This window comes from Filicampus tigris, chromosome 1 (genome assembly GCF_054856515.1).
Source record: "Filicampus tigris isolate MCC_2025a chromosome 1, RoL_Ftig_1.0, whole genome shotgun sequence".
NCBI classification, from domain to species: Eukaryota; Metazoa; Chordata; class Actinopteri; order Syngnathiformes; family Syngnathidae; genus Filicampus; species Filicampus tigris.
In genome coordinates, this window is record NC_141217.1 from 5751806 (window position 1) to 5769197 (window position 17392).

The window sequence follows — 17392 nt, forward strand, 5'->3', positions numbered from 1 at the left end:
TGATGTATTAAAAGATGTCTTGCTCTTTGAACCCAGATCTACTGTATTATTACATTAATATTTTCTTCAAAAGTACTGGATTGTTTACAGGCACTTAAGGATGCAGACTTTACTCGACAAACTGAAGACACGTTTTACTAGTTGAAATATAAAAGAATTATCCATCATTCCATTTTCTATGATCTTGTTGAGTGTTGTGAGGAGCCACATTTATTTTGCTATTTAATTTTTATTTTCAAATCTTTATTTTTGTATTTATTTGTACTTTTATATTGTATTGTATATTGTTTGTTGTTCTTATTTCATATATATTTTTTAAGTTTCTTTTTTCAATACTTAGGACCGTCCCCTCGTTTGAATAACATTTCCTTCTGGATTGCAGGACCAAAACTGCCCAAATTAAAAATAAATAAATAAAAGTGAAAATAAAAATAATATAATTGAAAAAATACATTTAAAAAATATATATGTAAACAAGACAACAAAAATATATTGTACAAAATAAAAGTAAAAAACAAATACAAAAATAGAAGATTTGAAAATAAATAGCAAAATAAATGTGGAAATACAGAAATAAATATATACATACAGTTAAATATCAATGTATTTATATTTTCTTTTATTTGTTTTTTAATTACATTTCTTTATATTTGTTTTTATTTTCACTTTTATGTATTTTTGATTTTGGCAGTTTTGGTCCTCCATATTGAGGCACTTGGCACGATGTGTCTCTGCCCACAACATGGTTAACCTCTTTCATTAACTTACATGATGCACATACTGAGAGGGGATTACAGTACATGTCGTTACTTTTTTTTTTTTTTATTATTTATGTTTTTATCCTTTAATTAGAGCCTCCGTGTAAAGGCTGGTCCTCGGTTTCCTTTTTTTTTCATTTGAGTTGTCATATACAGAGGTTAAAAAAAGTAGGAACCCTATTTTTAACAAGGAAGAGCATGTACCGATGTCTGTTTTCAAATGTAGGGAGTAAAAGTAAAGTAAATATGCAATTACAGTTGCTACCTGTATGCGGAAGTCCAACAACCCAACACTGCTGCTTTGTGGCCAAAAAAGAGAAATTCAACGTCACTCCAAGCAGCCATTGTATTTGCCACCCGCAGTGTCCATATAACATGTCCAACACAACACGATTGACCTCGTGCTCCTTTTGTACCTGGTTTGTAGCAACAACAAAGCGCGACTTGAAAAGGTCCCATACGCGATGTCCCGAGCACGTGTGCCTACGTCACAGACAACGCCCTCATCCGGCCCACCGACGTCACCGTGAGCTACGCCCCCTCAGTTGATCTGCCTCTGGCTGACAGCTCCGCCCAGCCGGCTCACAGAGAGACAGTACTTTACACGTGAAAAGCTTGGTGCAACAAACCGTCTTGGTCTGCGCAAAAGCGACTTTATTCGGACATATCACATTAGTATGGTGGCTGTTTGAAAAGAAAAGACAAAAAAAAAGAAGCAGTAGGAAGATGGCCCAGAAAGACACTCTTCTGCATCTCTTTGCTGGAGGGTAAGTCCGTGTAATGCCGTATCCTATAAACGGGCAATTTCTAAACGTCTATCGAAGATGCATACGCGTTACGTGTTCCTTTTAATGTTAAAATAACAATTTTACAGTAAGCGAACAGTTCAGTTCCTGGGCTCGTACTGGGCCGTTAGCCAGAGTGCTAACCGTTAGCGCCAGCTAGCTAGCTCGCGTTAGCATTTGATTATCATTCAGAGCTAACGCTTTCCTATGTTCTTCCATACATCATGGATATATTTTCGATACAGACTGATTGAATCTTGCATACTGGGCTGTGTGTTTTAAAGTCGTAGCCGCCAGTAAGGAAATAATACCACTTGTTAGTAAGTGAACCGGCAACATCCTATAGTACGACCATTACACTTAATGTACATATCTCACGATAAATCTTCGTGGATATTAGCTAGCCAAGCTTTGCACGAATTACATCAGTCGGGCGTCACGTTCGGATCTGATAACTGCCAGTGTAAGGTTGGAGTTTAGCGAGCGGTTTCTTGGCACGATGGCGGATCGCACGGGTTGTAGTTTGCTGCTGTTATGTAACGAGAGGCAGTTCGCCAGCATGTTAGGTTCCTGCTGTTGCAAAGATCGTCAGAACCTTATCGAAGATAATTGTTGATTGTAGCGCTACGAACCCTCACCCCAAAAAATCGAGGTGACTAGAAGCGACACGATGATGTTAAGGTCAGGCCTTGACAAAGGATGATTTGTTAAAATGACGCCATTTTACCCTTGGAAAAGTCGCGACAACTTTGGCAGTGTCTTCAAGTGGACAGCATTCAGCACACATTCAAGTGAGCTTTACACTTATGTAATGATGATGGAAATTGTTAGATTCCTTCTTATAGACTAGTGTTTACCGACAAGGCACATATTTTTAACAACAGCAAAATTACAAGCACACCATTAAAAGAAAATGGCACAAAAAGTACTATAAGTTCTCTGAGGTGAATGACTCAATTTACACCAAAACATACTATCTTGATCCAAATAATTCTGCTTTGTGCAACCACTTGACAAAATTAAAGTCTGTAAATTAACCAAATATTTTTTGGCGTACTTGTAAATCTACTTGTAATGTGGGCCTGTTTTGTTGAATACAAGAGCTATGACGGTACTCTGTTGGATGAAGTGCATCAGGTTGAGCATTTGATTATTCTGCTTGTCGCTTTACACTGCAGGCAAGTGGTTGGGAATTAATGACATTCGTACACAAATTAACCCGTCTCATTAGGCCCACTAGTTGAAATATGGTGTTCTGATTAATTTTGCGTTTGTGGAATATAAATTAAGCAACAAAATGCACTCATTTTTAGCCATCTCTGGGGGCGTCCATTTTGTCTTCTGTCGACTGAAAATGACATCACAACTGCTCACAACGACCAATCACGGCTGACCTGTTCTCTGAATCTGAGCCATGTGCCTGAACTAGGATGCATTGATCCTTTTTTCAGATTGGGTTCAAGTACTTAGAATTCTGACCGATACTGATTACAGATACTTGGCAACACTATTACTTCTTGCAAATGTGATGTAAATGTTTTGTTTTAATGAAGTCTTGTTCAGAAAAATGGAAAACTTTTCTTTAACATAGTATATATTTCACACAAATTTTGGAGTAAGAACATGGTGTCACAAACAGATTAAATCCCATATTACAAAACAAAAGGAATAATTACAACTGTGAATCCTATGTGTGTTGACTAAAGCATTCTACCACAAACATTAATTCCCCTAGTAATCCATTCAGCAACACAGTATAGAAAGAAATAACTCAATGACTTATCACAACATGTAACTGAACTCCGTTACATGACTGCCAGTGTAAACATGATTGGCGGCTGCTCTAAACCGCAAGCCAGCGTTAGTTACATGACAAATGGTTGAAAGATAACATTGAAACAAACCAAAATACAATGGAACTGACACAGAGATGCATGGAGTTAACAGCAACACTTTTTCATCGGCACAGTGTAAAAACAGTTTGGTTCAGTGTGGAAAAAGTCTCTGCAAAGTGTCACCCTAAGGGTGACACAGATCAAAGTTTGCTCATAACAATTAATAAAAGCTGTTATGATCACATTACACAGTAAGATACGAAACATGAACTCAATCTGAACACCTAATCAGCAATTATCCTGGACCATCAAAGAAACGTGACACACATCTGTGCATGCAAGCAGTCAGTGAGACTCCCCGCAACTCGTTGCGTGCCGGTCGATAAACAGCAGCCATAGTTGTAGCTTGCGGGGCAGCTACCTCTGTCACTGTCTAAAGAGTTTGTCTTCCGTATTGCAGTATCTGAAAAGTGTTGTCATCTGTGTCCTTTAAGGAGCAGTCAACCCAAACATGTTTTTCTTTCAAGAATATGTTCTATGCAGGCCCACTAGTTGAAACAAGGCATTCTGGTAAATATTGCGTTTGTGGCATCAAGAGTTAATCCACTCGTTTTTAGCACTCTGTGGGGCGGCCATTTTGTCACTTCTGTCGACTGAAAATGACATCGCAGTTGCTCGGGGCTCAGGTAACGGCCAGTCACAGCTCACCTGTTTTCTGAGGCCTTGTCTACACGTAGCCGCGTTTTTTTGATAACCGTATATCCTCCCCCCTGCCTGCGTTGGAATACACATAAAAAAAACGCGTCCACACGAAACCGCGGACGTGCGTTTTCAAATGCATGCCAAGCCTCTAAGTGGCAGTAGTTAGCCAATTACCGTCCATTCAAAAGGAACTTCCGTCCTTTGACGGCACTTCTACGAAACCAAAAACGTGGCGGCAAACACGTTCGCGAGGACCGACAAGAGGTCAGAATTGCTTTTAAATCTTTCAAAGAGAAGCAGTGGTTGGTTGCGGACAAATAAGTAAGCAAAAAGCGCCCCGGGAATGGCTATAACCAACGCAGCGCCGCAGGAATCCTTGTTGACTTGCATGAAATCACAAGTTGCGCAAGTGATGTCAGAATTTTTGTCGCATAGTGACAACGTAAATCTCTGGGTCTGAACGTCCACAGCCAAACGCGGATCTGGAGATATCCGCAAATCTCCACTGTGGCCGGACTTTTCAATGAAAAAACTCCGGGGACGCGTGAATGATAGGGCTAACCGCAGGCTAATACCAGCCGTTTGCAAAAACTAGGTGTAGACAAGGCCTGAAGCTGAGCCGTGTTCGTTATTTGAGCCCTGAGCATCTGTGATGTCATTTCCGGTAGACAGAAGACAAAATGGCCGCCCCAGTAGATGGCTAAAAACGGGTGGATTAACTCTTAGTCCACAAATGCAATATCAATCAGAATGCCATGTTTCAACTTGTGGGCCTGCATAGAACATATAATCTAAAAAAACTTTTGGGTTGACTTCCGCTTCAAAGCAGTGTTTCTCAACCTTTATTGAGACAAGGCACATATTTCGCATTGGAAAAAATCTCACGGCACACCATTTAACAAAATGATTCACAAAAAGCAGCTATAGAGGGTGGTTATGTACCTTTTGTCATCTAGTGGAAGAGCATTTGATTGTTTTGCCTGTTACTATACGTGGTTAAAATGACAAAATATTTTTTGTTTTTGTCAAAATAATTGACATTGGATAATTCCCATGCGGCACGTATGATGATCTCTCACAGCACAGTGGTTGAGAATCACTGCCTTAAAGTGTCTTGCTACCTGCATACGACTGACATGGCTGTTACCTTGAAGCTATATGTCATTATTGGCATTGGCCAAGGCACAGAGTTTACATTAGAAAAATGTCACAGCAGATCACCAAACAAAAAGTATACACGTATACTGAAATATATGATCTTGTCTGTATTTTGTCACAAAATTACTTTCTCGGTGCGTGCTCTTGCCCTGTTTATTGGAATGCAAATCTGATACTCTTGCAGGAATGAAAGAAACACGCAGAGATCAAAGATTTCGGACCAATTAAGTGAAATGTTATAATTTCCTGTGGCACAATGGTTGGGAATGAGTGACTGTGCTAGGGTATTTGAAATTGTGGTTTTTCTCCTAGCAAAAAGAAAACTGTCACCAAAAGGAAAGCACAAGTCCAAAGTTAATCCTTTGACACTCACCCTCTGATTCCAGTGCTCTGGTCTTGTGAGATAGGCTCACAGCTCGCGTGACAAAAATATTTTGGTCTGGGTGGCCTTCAACTGCAGGGTTTCCATATTAGGAATTAAACTGTGTTAAATACTTTGATCGTAGTGAATGTTGTACATCACCCCCCCCATATCGTTGTCCAGGTGTAGCGGTACAGTGGGAGCCATCGTGACCTGCCCCTTGGAGGTGTTAAAGACACGACTACAGTCCTCGGGACTCACCCTCCGGCCCGTCTTCCAGGTCCAGCTTGGCACCCTCACTGGGACCGGGGTCATCCGACCAGGAACTGTTACGCCTGGGCTGGTGCAAGTCTTACGGTAAAAGTCAGACAGCCCCTATCAGCCCAGCATTGCATGCGCTTTTCAGGTGTCAGCAGATCCCTCCCTATGGTGGGAACATTTTGTTCCTATACAACTTCCTCACTAGGTTAGGAGAAGACTTTTGTCATTACATCATGGAAGCCCTAGGGATAGCATAATAAGGAATGGCTCCTTGTATTGTCGTGTATACAGTCTACATAACTTTTCCTCGTAATTATATAACAACTTAATGCAATTTTTTTCCTTTCCGGGTAAAAAAAAAACAAAAAAAAAACTGGTATAGTCTGACACTAATCTTGTCCTACATAAAGCAGGATTAATCCTGCTCTTGCTTGGTGTTCCTAAACAGCTGCGACACGGACCAGCATTTTCCACCATAAACCGTCATAAGCGTAAAGTATAGTAAAGTGTGTGTCTCTGTGTATTCATGAGGCACTCAAACTATAGAATATACATATGCAGTATGACTTTCTTTTTTATAAGGCTGCTTCAGGAAGAGTTCAGGAAAATAAAGATTTTTTTTTTAGTGTAGTGGGGTGCTGGAGCAGCAGTGTTAGATTACACCCAGATGATGGAGACTGCAAACTGGTCTGGTATGCTGTCAACCGAGGCTCTAAATGTTGAGACCCGAGACACCCAAACAGATAAAATAGTGTCAATGGCACATACTTTTGCGTGTCAGTTCAGGTCTTTTTGTGGGTTTGTACCCCGAATGTGTTTTCACTATTGTGTGTTTGTGCTGTCTTTCCTTTATCAGACTCTTTTACAGTGTACCAGATAACACACAGTAGTATACCTTGTTAGCCATAAACAACCGCCAATCAGTGACTTTGACCTCAAAACACATGGTTTCATTTTGACCTGGCTGTTGTTGGAGAGCAGGTGTTTTGTAACTGCGAGAGCAAATCTGAGAGTTGATACACCTTTTGGGGACAGGGTGTATGTTACAGTAGACACCACTTTGCTTCCTAACACATTAAAGTCCCAGCCATCTGAGTTATGAAGGTCACAAAAAAAGTTGAATAGATGTGGGAGGGGAGTTGTTGCAGATGAGCCAATTGCATGTGAGTTGGGCGTTGCGTGTGGCTCTGTCTTAAGGGAGCACTTGTGATGTAACATTTCATCATATTAGGAGGCTGTTCTAATATCCATTCCATTAATAGAACAGGACTTCTTTGCATGTATGAACGTTTATTTATTTTTTTTAAAAAGAACACAATCATAAACCTACTTTGGCCAATGGCTCTTTTCGTATTTCTTTCAGATCAATCCTCGAGAAAGAGGGACCAAGATCTCTTTTCCGCGGTTTGGGGCCAAATCTTGTCGGTGTGGCTCCCTCAAGGTAATGCAAACACTTCTGAGTTCTTCCATATTTATGCAACCCCCACCGTGTTTACCTAATTGTATTTTTGTAGCGCAAAGTCGAACTATGTGGCAATGTTGTGACGCCTGCCAGTTGGTGCGCAAGTCACTGATTACGCACTATGAGAAGTCCTTGTACTCAAAAACAAAAGCACCACAACCCCAAAAGCCCAAACTTTAACACACCTGTATGTTTGATTCGCTGTCCGAACAGCAAGCTCTTGTCATAGCGTCAATGTCCAAGTTCCCAGTCAGTTAGCAGGAATAAACTCAAAACTTATTTTGTCCCCACAAAAAACATGTTCCCACACACAGTTTAGCAGTTTCAAGCTAAATGTGAAATGAATAGTAGTGACACACTGAAAAGACATATGATTAGAAATACAAGGAAACGGTATAACAGTTTTGAGAATTTTGGTTATATTTTTATTGTCTGAATGGCAAAAATCCCACACAAATTAAACTATTTTAAAATGAGCCGCCAATATCCTTCTCTCAAGAAGTTGAGTTATATAATTTCAGCTTCTTTACTTCTTTCCAAGTGTTTGCACTGTCAAACTAAACTCTTACCGACAATGGTGCTCGTGGTTTGTCAAACATTGTCTTCAGTGTCACTTGACCAGTTCCGCAACAGTTCATATCAACTCAGGTTCCTGTTTGTACTCTTCGGACATTATTCTTGCAGTATCATTATTTTCTTTTCCGTTTGGCCCAAAACTCCCTCTTGGTTTGTAATATTAAAATAATGAAATAATTACTGCAGCGAACTCACACTAAATACCAACCCTTATTCCACATTGCTGCAACTTTGTTTTGTTTTTTTTACATTCAAAACATTCCTCACGCCGCTAATACTGCACATAAAACGTGAGTGCCATTACTGCCATTTGCATTGCACTTTGTCTTTAGAGTAGTTTTTATATTATGTATTACTCTAGTCTGCTTTTATTCTTCACAGGAGTTTCACCTTAATTTTGTTGTGACTGACAATAAAGGCTTTCTATTCCATGGCATTTTCTACTCTAATGCATTTTGTACATCCTCATTTTTAGTGTGTCACGCAGCAAACACATCTTCCAGAGTATAGTGTTAGCACTTAGCATTAATGTCTTCATGCACAACAAAACATTGGTTGGACTTTGAGACTGCTGGCTGAAGACACTCATGGGATTACTTTCACCCCCTTGTTAATGAATAGCTGCATCACAATAACCTATGCTGCCACTACCCTGATCCACAAGCCAACTTGGACATGTTCCCATTCAGACCAGCTCTTGTGGCCACTGGGCGCTCAGTGCTTATTCAGCCCATTCTGGTGCAGTGACAGAGTGTTCCCGAAGTGAGGTGCAGGAAACCCACTTGTTTAGATACATGCACTCCACAATCACTTGCATCATGAGTGGCCGTCGAGTTATAAAACCGCATTCACAGATATCACAGCATGAGAATGCGTGCATATTGTGTTGTAGTCTTTTCGGCACCTTCTGTGCCGTGAGTTCTCACCAAGTTTGTTCTCCTGTCTTTCAGAGCCATTTACTTTGCCGCATATTCCAAATCCAAAGAGCTTTTCAATGGGATGCTGGTTCCCAATAGTGGTGCTGTACACATGTCCTCTGCTGGTATTGCAGGTGAGACTCTAGCATAATAACAGACACAGAATAAAAGCTGTGTCATGTGATCCAGCAGCCAATAAAATGTTTTGGTCCGCTTTGACATTAAAAGTGAAAACTACATTTTGCAGATTCTCAAGTGTTCCTCCTTTCCTGTCTTAGAATGTTTTTTAAGTAGAATAAACATTTTGTTTGTCCCTCAGCTTTTGTGACAAACTCCCTGATGAACCCTGTCTGGATGGTCAAGACCAGGATGCAGTTGGAGAAAAAGTGAGTGTGGCTTGAAATGCACCTCCTCTGTGTACTCTTGTGTGAAGCTTCTGGATCTGCATAGAGTAGACCAGTGATTCCCAACCACTATGCGGCGGTACATTATGTGACACGGCAGAACCCGACTGGAATGGACAGTTGCCAATTCACATCTGCACATGCACATCTGCGCATACACATCTACCAATGCGCTGCGAACCTGTGTTGGATTTTGAGGCTCCTTATACAGTATATTGTACTGCATCGCTTTTATTAAACTATTAAAACATGGCGTGATTGTCAAGGAAGAAGCAGATTGTCAAAGAGAGGAAGTGGGTGAGAGTAAAGGAGAGTGTAGATAGTTTGAGAGGCATCCTCGCCCCCATTCACTAAGTGTACGCGGTGAGCTACGTACATTGCTCGTGTGCATTTTGGCGAAAGAGACTGCACGCGTCATTATGAATCTACAGATGCATATATGAAATTATAACTACTGTATAGTTAAGTATTAATATAATACAACACAATACAACTTTATTTATATAGCATAACAGCTGCATCTGTAACAAAGCACTTTACATTAACACAATAGCAACAATACAACAACAAGGACGGTGAAAGCAATACATGAAAACAAACAGACATGAAAAACAGCAGAAAAGTGTCAGTCTCACGACGGGTCAAAAACCAAAGAATAGAACTGTGTCTTCAAACGAGTTTTAAAAACGGACAGTGAGGGGGCTTGCTTAAAATTTAAAGGAAGGTCATTTCAGAGGGAAGGACCGGCCACAGAAAAGGCTCGATACCCTCTGAGCTTAGTCCTCGGCACCTCCAGTAGAGCCTGGGCCGCAAGCCTGAGGCACTGGGAAGGTCCGTAGGTGTGGAGGAGCTCAGAGTGGTACGCCGTGGATGAGGCCATATGAAGATTTGTAGACAAATAGAAGCATTTCAAAATGAACCCTAAAATGCACTGGGAGCCAGTGAAGGGAGGCCAGAATTGGGGTTATGTGCTCCGTCTTCCTAACTCCAGTTAGGAGGCATGGATGACTGTTTCTAAGTGTTGATGAGAATGGAGGGGCTTTACCTTAGCCAGCTGTCGGTAAGATGAAAGAAGCTGGACCTTACAACAGCGCTGATTTGCTGGTCCCCTTTAAGATCACTGTCCATTTTGAAGTCCAAGTTTGAGACTGTTGGCTTTAGATATGAAGCCAGGGGGCCCAGGTCAGGGTGGGATGTAGAAGAACCACTGGGACCGAACACCATAACCACTGTTTTGTTTTCGTTGGAATTTAAGAAAATTTAAGAAATCTTGTGACATCCGGTCTTTGATGTTCTCTAGACAGGGCAAAAGTGGTCTTCACCCGTGAAAAGTTTTCCTGAAAATTCAACACCTACAAAATAATTAATATTTCAGCCCCTGTAGCTGATGATAACATAATTCCAAAAGAAATTGAAATCTTAGACACGTGGCTTTCAAACTGGCCCAAGTTTATTAATCATTCTGTTTCAATCGAAGATGTCAAAATAACTTATTTTTTTATGAGTGCAAGAGAAGCACTATTTAATTTTTTTTTAAAAACGAGTGGTAAATACTATCCTCTATTCTGTTACAAAGACGTCAATATCATCATTGTCTATAAACACTTAACGGTATATCACGTTCGACTGGTTCCACTGGTTCCACTGGTTCAAAGTCCACAAGCGCGTCATCTTTTTCACTTCAACGGTGCCCGCCATTACTGCCGGCTATTGCCGACATCCTCCGAGGAGTCACGTCACCGTCACGTGTATATTCCGATGCATTTTATTGGCTAGGAGACCGAGAATTGGATTTAAAAAAAGAAATTGACGTACTGTATACGCTCTCCCGGCTTTAACGGTAGAAACACGCAACAGCTCTCCTGGCTTTAGTGGTAGAAACGCGGATATGCACTCCCGGCCTTAATGGGTTGAACAAGATATAAAGCTCATCATCATCATCATCATCATCATCATCACTCCCTCAAGTAATTTATCTTTGTTCTTCCATCTGTGCCAGCGAAAGAACAAATAACCAGCATAGCCACCTATTCCCAGTCATACAACAGAATAATACATTAATTCAACTTGACAGGTTTAAGTAAAATTGTGAGTAAACTGAGCTGATATGACCATTACGTTAGTGTATATATATTTTTCGTGACAGTGTTTGTTCGGTGGTGTGCCGTTAGTTTTTTGCAATATACAGTATGTGCCTTGGCTCAGTGACATTTGGGGAAACACTGGTGTAGGGTATTTGAACGCAAGTAGTCCGTGTGTGGAACGTCATTTACAACAGCAGCGCTAACCGCCTGACACCGCTTTGCTGTCCTTGAGCTATTCACTACGTGACTCTGAGCTTGTGATCTGTGTCCGTAAATACACAGCTCTGACGCATTGGCCTGTGTGCAGAAGAAGAGTCTATATTTACACTTGCATTGGGGGGTGGAGTTGAATATGCAAGGTCACAAGAGAAAGTTTTTATTTATTTATATATATATATGTATTTATTTTTAAGAGGCAGGGGGTCAATTGTTTTCCACCAAAATAAGCTTCAAGTCAGGAAAAGTTGTGGAAAATTTCAAGCAAAACCGTGGCAGTTCGTTATTCATTTAACTATAAAGTTAGAGATTGACAGCTCTTGTATAACGAAAGGATAAACTGAAGATTAATCATTGAAGAGCTCATTTGCAAAACACTATTAATTCCATTTGATTCTGAGAAAAAATGCTTTCCTGCACATTGCACATCTGTATGTTTTACAAACATGATCCGCCGCGCAAACCTCCCACACATTGACAAATCCCAGAATAATTTTGATTATAAAATCAGTGTAATATATTTTTCTAAACACTAAAATCCAGGATTTTTTCCCACATACACTGGATTTTCTTTAGTGCCATCAAGATATTACCAGAGATGGGCATTCCGTACTGGACGGACGCCCATTTTGGGGACGGAGGATGAGAAGTTTTTTTAAAGTGGAAGTCAACCCCAAAATTTTCTTTAGAATAATGTGTATGCACCCCCACTAGTCTAAACACAGCATGCTGATTACTATAACGTTTGTGGAAAATGAGTAAAGCAGCAAAATCAACCCGTTTTTATACATCTCGGGGGGCGGCCATTTTGTCACTTCTGTCGACTGAAAATGACTTCACAGTTGCTCAGGGCACAGGTAATGACCAATCACGGCTCATCTGTTTTCTGAAGCTGAGCCATGATTGGTCGTTATCTGAGCCCTGAGCAACTGTGATGTCATTTTCAACCTTGATTGGTTGTTACCCGAGTCTTAATATAACAATGCAATCTGAAATATTTTCATGATGTCCCCTGGCAATCTGTTTACCGACGGTGGTTGTGTTTGCAGCTAAATGCTGTCATGGTTGACACTTAAGCAGTTGTAAACTATTCAATCCACACATGATACCTCCCAGCCCGTAAGGTGATGTGAATAGGAAATTAGCCTGCTAATGAGCTTTAAATAATGTTTATGAATTATGAAACCTCTGCTGTTAGCATCTCTCCCACGCCGTCATACGCAGACAGGGAGGGGTGGGGGCAGGCAGTGTCAGTGAAAACATAGATGCCATATCACATCTAAGATGTCAAACAGGAAGTGTGCTTATGGTGGCTTCGAATGGAACTGGGGTGTGTAGCACGTTTTAGAAGAGGCTAATATTGCGGCTTAACACAAAACCTTGAACAAAGATCAATATAATGCAGTATAATTGTTTGTTGCAAAACACAACCTTCCCAAAATGTATTGATACATTTATACTTTTCAAAACTAGGAATTAATCTTTGTATGTTGTGCATGTCATCATAATTGTATGCTGGAAGGAAGCAAATCAAGTTTTTTGAACAACTTCTATTGTATTTTACATATGTAACTGGGTTGGGGTGGTGGGTCGGTTTCTAGGTTCTCGACTCTAGTAGTTACCAGCCTTTCAGCCAAGGCACATACAAAAAAAAAAACACGTCATATTTGAACAGATAGTGTGCACTATTATGCAGTTATTTTGTGTATCTATATCATTCTGCCCAAAGATCTCTACAAAGCCTCACATGCACTTATTTTACTTTCAAATTTAAATCGCCCAAAAGTTTATGAGTTTAAAATGGCTTACTTTTGACAGGATCCCTTTTTCACAGTTTAAATAGTGGAAGTCAATGCAAACATTTTTTTTTTCAAGAATATGTTCTATGCAAGCCCACTAATTGTAACAAGGCATTCTGATAAATATTGCATTTGTGGACTAAGAGTTAATCCACCCGTTTTTAGCTATCTGCTGGGGCGGCCATTTTGTCTTCTGTCCACTGAAAATGACATCACAACTGCTCACAAGGACCAATCACGGTTCAGATTCAGAAAACAGGTCAGCTGTGATTGGTCGTTGTGAGCACTTGTGATGTCATTATCAGTCGACAGAAGACAAAATGGCCGCCCCCAGAGATGGCTAAAAACAAGTGCATTTTGCTGCTTAACTTAATTCCACAAATGCAAAATTAATCAGAATGTCGTGTTTTAAGTAGTGGGCCTGCTGGGAACATATTCCTGAAAAAAATATGTTTGGGTTGACTTCCGCTTTAAGCTTCTTGACGATGTTGTCGAGGTCTCCTGCGTTCGAGTTCTCCATCTTTTATCACCTTAAGAATATCGCCAGAGTCCGCCCGTTTCTCTCTCAGGCTAACACGGAAGTGCTGATGCATGCCTTTATTTCCTGTCGTTTAGATTACTGTAATGCCCTGCTCTCTGGCCTCCCGAAAAAGAGCATTTCACCACTGCAACTACTGCAGAATTCAGCCGCTCGGGTGCTGACGAGAACCAGAGGGCGGGAGCACATTACGCCAGTTTTGAAATTGCTGCATTGGCTCCCTGTGTGTTTCAGGATCGATTTTAAAGTACTTTTATTAGTTTATAAATGTGTTAATGGTCTTGGGCCATCTTATTTATCTGATTTGCTTTTATCATACCAGCCCTCGCGGATCCTGAGGTCCTCTGGCGCCGGCCTTTTATTTATTCCAAGGGTGAGGACCAAAATGCATGGCGAGGCTGCATTCAGCCATTTTGGTCCTCACCTTTGGAATAGCCTGCCAGAGGATGTCAGGTCTGCAGAGACTGTTGATATTTTTAAGAGGAAGCTCAAGACACACCTTTTTAGTTTGGCTTTCAACAACTTTTAAATAATTTATCTTTTCTTTTGATTGAAGATAATTCTATGTTTTGCTTTGAATGTTTTAAAGCACTTTGAGTTGCATTTTTATGTATGAAAAGTGCTATATAAATAAAATGTGATTGATTGATTGATTGATCTCCATTCTTCTTCTTCTTCTCCTTCTTTGTCTTCTTCTTCTTTACATGCGAAAATAGACGATTACATAAATGGGCGAAAAAACACTTTGTTTATGCTTAAAACATCTTTTTAAAATGTATTTCCCGTTTATCGCCTACAAAATGGGCATCCATCATAGGCGGACCGATCCGTCACATAGGCGGTATGCCCAGCTCTGTTAATTTGTTCATATTCCAATATAAAACAACAGTTTTGATAAAATGGCATCCTGCCTTAAAAAAATTACCATGATTGCGATTTTTGTCAGTAATCAAAGGACACTTGTTTGACTTTTCAGAGCCCGAGGAGAGAAAAAGATGAATGCCTTGCAATGCGCCCGCCATGTTTACAAAACGGAGGGCATCCGGGGCTTCTACCGCGGCCTGACTGCATCCTACGCCGGCATCTCTGAGACCATGATCTGCTTCCTCATCTATGAGATGCTCAAGAAGCGGCTCGCGGACCACCAGCTGGCCTCCCCAAATAGTGAAAACGAGAAAAGAGCGTCTGACTTTCTGCGCTTAATGATGGCAGCTGCTTTCTCAAAGGGCTGTGCATCCTGCATAGCCTACCCACATGGTAAGCACTTGCACCAGGCACGCATCCTCTCACAACGGATTTCAGAACCAAATGACCTAAAATTCATGTGTTGTTTGTCTCCGCAGAGGTGATTCGGACAAGACTGCGTGAGGAAGGCAGCAAGTACAAGTATTTCTTTCAGACCGGGAGGTTAATAGCTTTGGAGGAAGGCTACGCAGCTTTTTATAGAGGACTCATTCCACAGCTAATTAAACAAATCCCCAACACAGCCATCGTCCTGTCCACATATGAACTCATTGTCCATCTACTGGGAGAGTCCAAGTAAAAAGAAAAAGGAAAAAAAAGGCAGTTCGGCCTCTTGGGTTTTTCCTTTCTGGCAAACGTTGAATGCCGCATCATGGCTGGACACACACAAAAAGTTTGAATAGCAACACGTTCATGTTAGTGTGGTGCCTGACTTGAGAGACTTCTATTTTGGAACTGAACCAACTTGTTCTGTTATCTAAAGAACACATTGTTTATACAAATAGATCAAGAAGTTGCTAACCTGTGGAAAAAAAGGCCATCTTCTCGGATTACTTGTGTTAAGTTAACTAAATTATTTTATGTTTTGTTATTTTATGTCTGTTTCCCTTGTATTATCAGTGATAACTGAATCTGCTCACATGAGAATGAGGTTGGCTCTGTACTTGAAGAGGAGGTCCACCCAAACATTTTTTTCCAAGAACATGTTCTTTGCATGCCCTCTGGTTGAAACAAGACATTCAGATTAATATTGCATTTGTGGAATATGAGTTAAGCAGCAAAATCCATCCGTTTTTAGCCATATCAAGGGGCTGCCATTTTGTCATTTCTGTCGACTGAAAATGACATCACAGTTGCACAAGGCTCAGGCAATGACCAATCACAGCTCACCTGTTTTCTGAAGCTGAGCCATGATTGGTCGTTATCTGAGCCCTGAGCAACTGTGATGTCATTTTCAGTCGACATAAGTGACAAAAAGGCCGCCTGCTGAAATGGCTAAAACGGGTGGATATTGCTGCCTAACTCTTACCACACAAACGCAATATTAATCAGAATAACTTGTTTCAACCAGGGGGGGGCTTCATAGAACATGTTCTTGAAAAAATAAAAAATGTTTGGGTTGACTTCCACCTAAAGAAGGGAAATGATTCAGCAAAAAGTGCTGGTAATAGCGCTGTTTGTCACCTTCCAATGAACACACTCACCATTTTGGGATAAATACAGTATGCTTGTTTTCAAGTTAGATTTCAAGAGAAGAACAGTCATAGTTTTTACTTTAATATATATGAAAATATATTTACTTGCTTACCTCTTAATTTTTTTTCTGAAAAAGGATGGCTATGTTTTATTTACAATATGACAAGATTGATGCTTATTTGACAAGTGAGTCAATAAAATGCATCAAGAAAAATGGTGTGTTTTTCTAGGGAAAATTGGTGTAATCTTGGTACATCTAGTGTTAAATGCCAGCCATTCATAGCACAGCTAAGCCCCTGAGTGCCAGCCATTTTCGAGGATTTTGACCCATCTTTGAAGGCCCACAAAATATTGTTTTATGGCTGTGTAGATGTGGGACCTACCCAAAAAAATAAGACTCTTCTTTCATCAGAAAAAAAAGTTTGTTTCTAGCATTTGTAATTCTTTAATAATCTGCAGTAGAACATTGGCAGGTTTCACTGAAAAGTCTGTTTCTGGGAAAAAAAACAACTGAGAAATCAAGGGTTTTGTGAAAAGCCTTATTTCAAGTAAAACTTTGACACCAACATGTTTTGCTTTTATGACACCTCAGATACATAAAGGAAAAACAAACGGTAAGAAAAAAGAAATTTTGATGGCAAAAAATGTGTAATCTATTTACAATTTGCAAAAAATTAATGAACATTGTGCTATATTACAGGCGCGTTCATGTGTGTGCGTGACTGTGTGTTCATATCGATCCCTAGAAGCCACTGGCGTAGTTTGGGTTTTGTAAACCCATGGGCCCTCTTGTGGTCAAACCTTTTTATTTTTATTTATTTTAAAAGTAATGTTGCCCCGGTTGACTCTCGCAGCCACAGCCAGGTAACACGGAGTGTAATGTCAGATTGGGTCACTGCATAGTGTTGAACGTATATGAGCAGTGCAGGTGAGTGCTCTATATAAGCAGCGTGTGGGGGGGTGACAGGGTCCCAGTCAGACAAGCGGCTCATCGAAGGCACACAACATTTCCAGATTCCTATCAGACAAGCGAAGCGCGCTTGTCGAAGACACACAACTTCAATTCTAGATTGTGGTACACAGTTCACACAAAAGAT

At 40.5% G+C, this 17392-nt stretch overlaps 1 protein-coding gene across 1 annotated transcript; it reads left to right on the plus strand.

Moving 5' to 3' along the window:
- The first annotated feature begins 1264 nt into the window (after positions 1 to 1264).
- slc25a33 (solute carrier family 25 member 33) lies at positions 1265 to 16509 on the plus strand. Its single transcript, XM_086048845.1, has 7 exons — positions 1265 to 1525; positions 5783 to 5956; positions 7224 to 7301; positions 8849 to 8949; positions 9135 to 9201; positions 14833 to 15113; positions 15200 to 16509. Exons 1-7 carry the CDS (start codon positions 1485 to 1487, stop codon positions 15397 to 15399), a joined length of 942 nt encoding a protein of 313 aa, XP_085904971.1. The 5' UTR covers positions 1265 to 1484; the 3' UTR covers positions 15400 to 16509.
- The last annotated feature ends 883 nt before the right edge of the window (positions 16510 to 17392 follow it).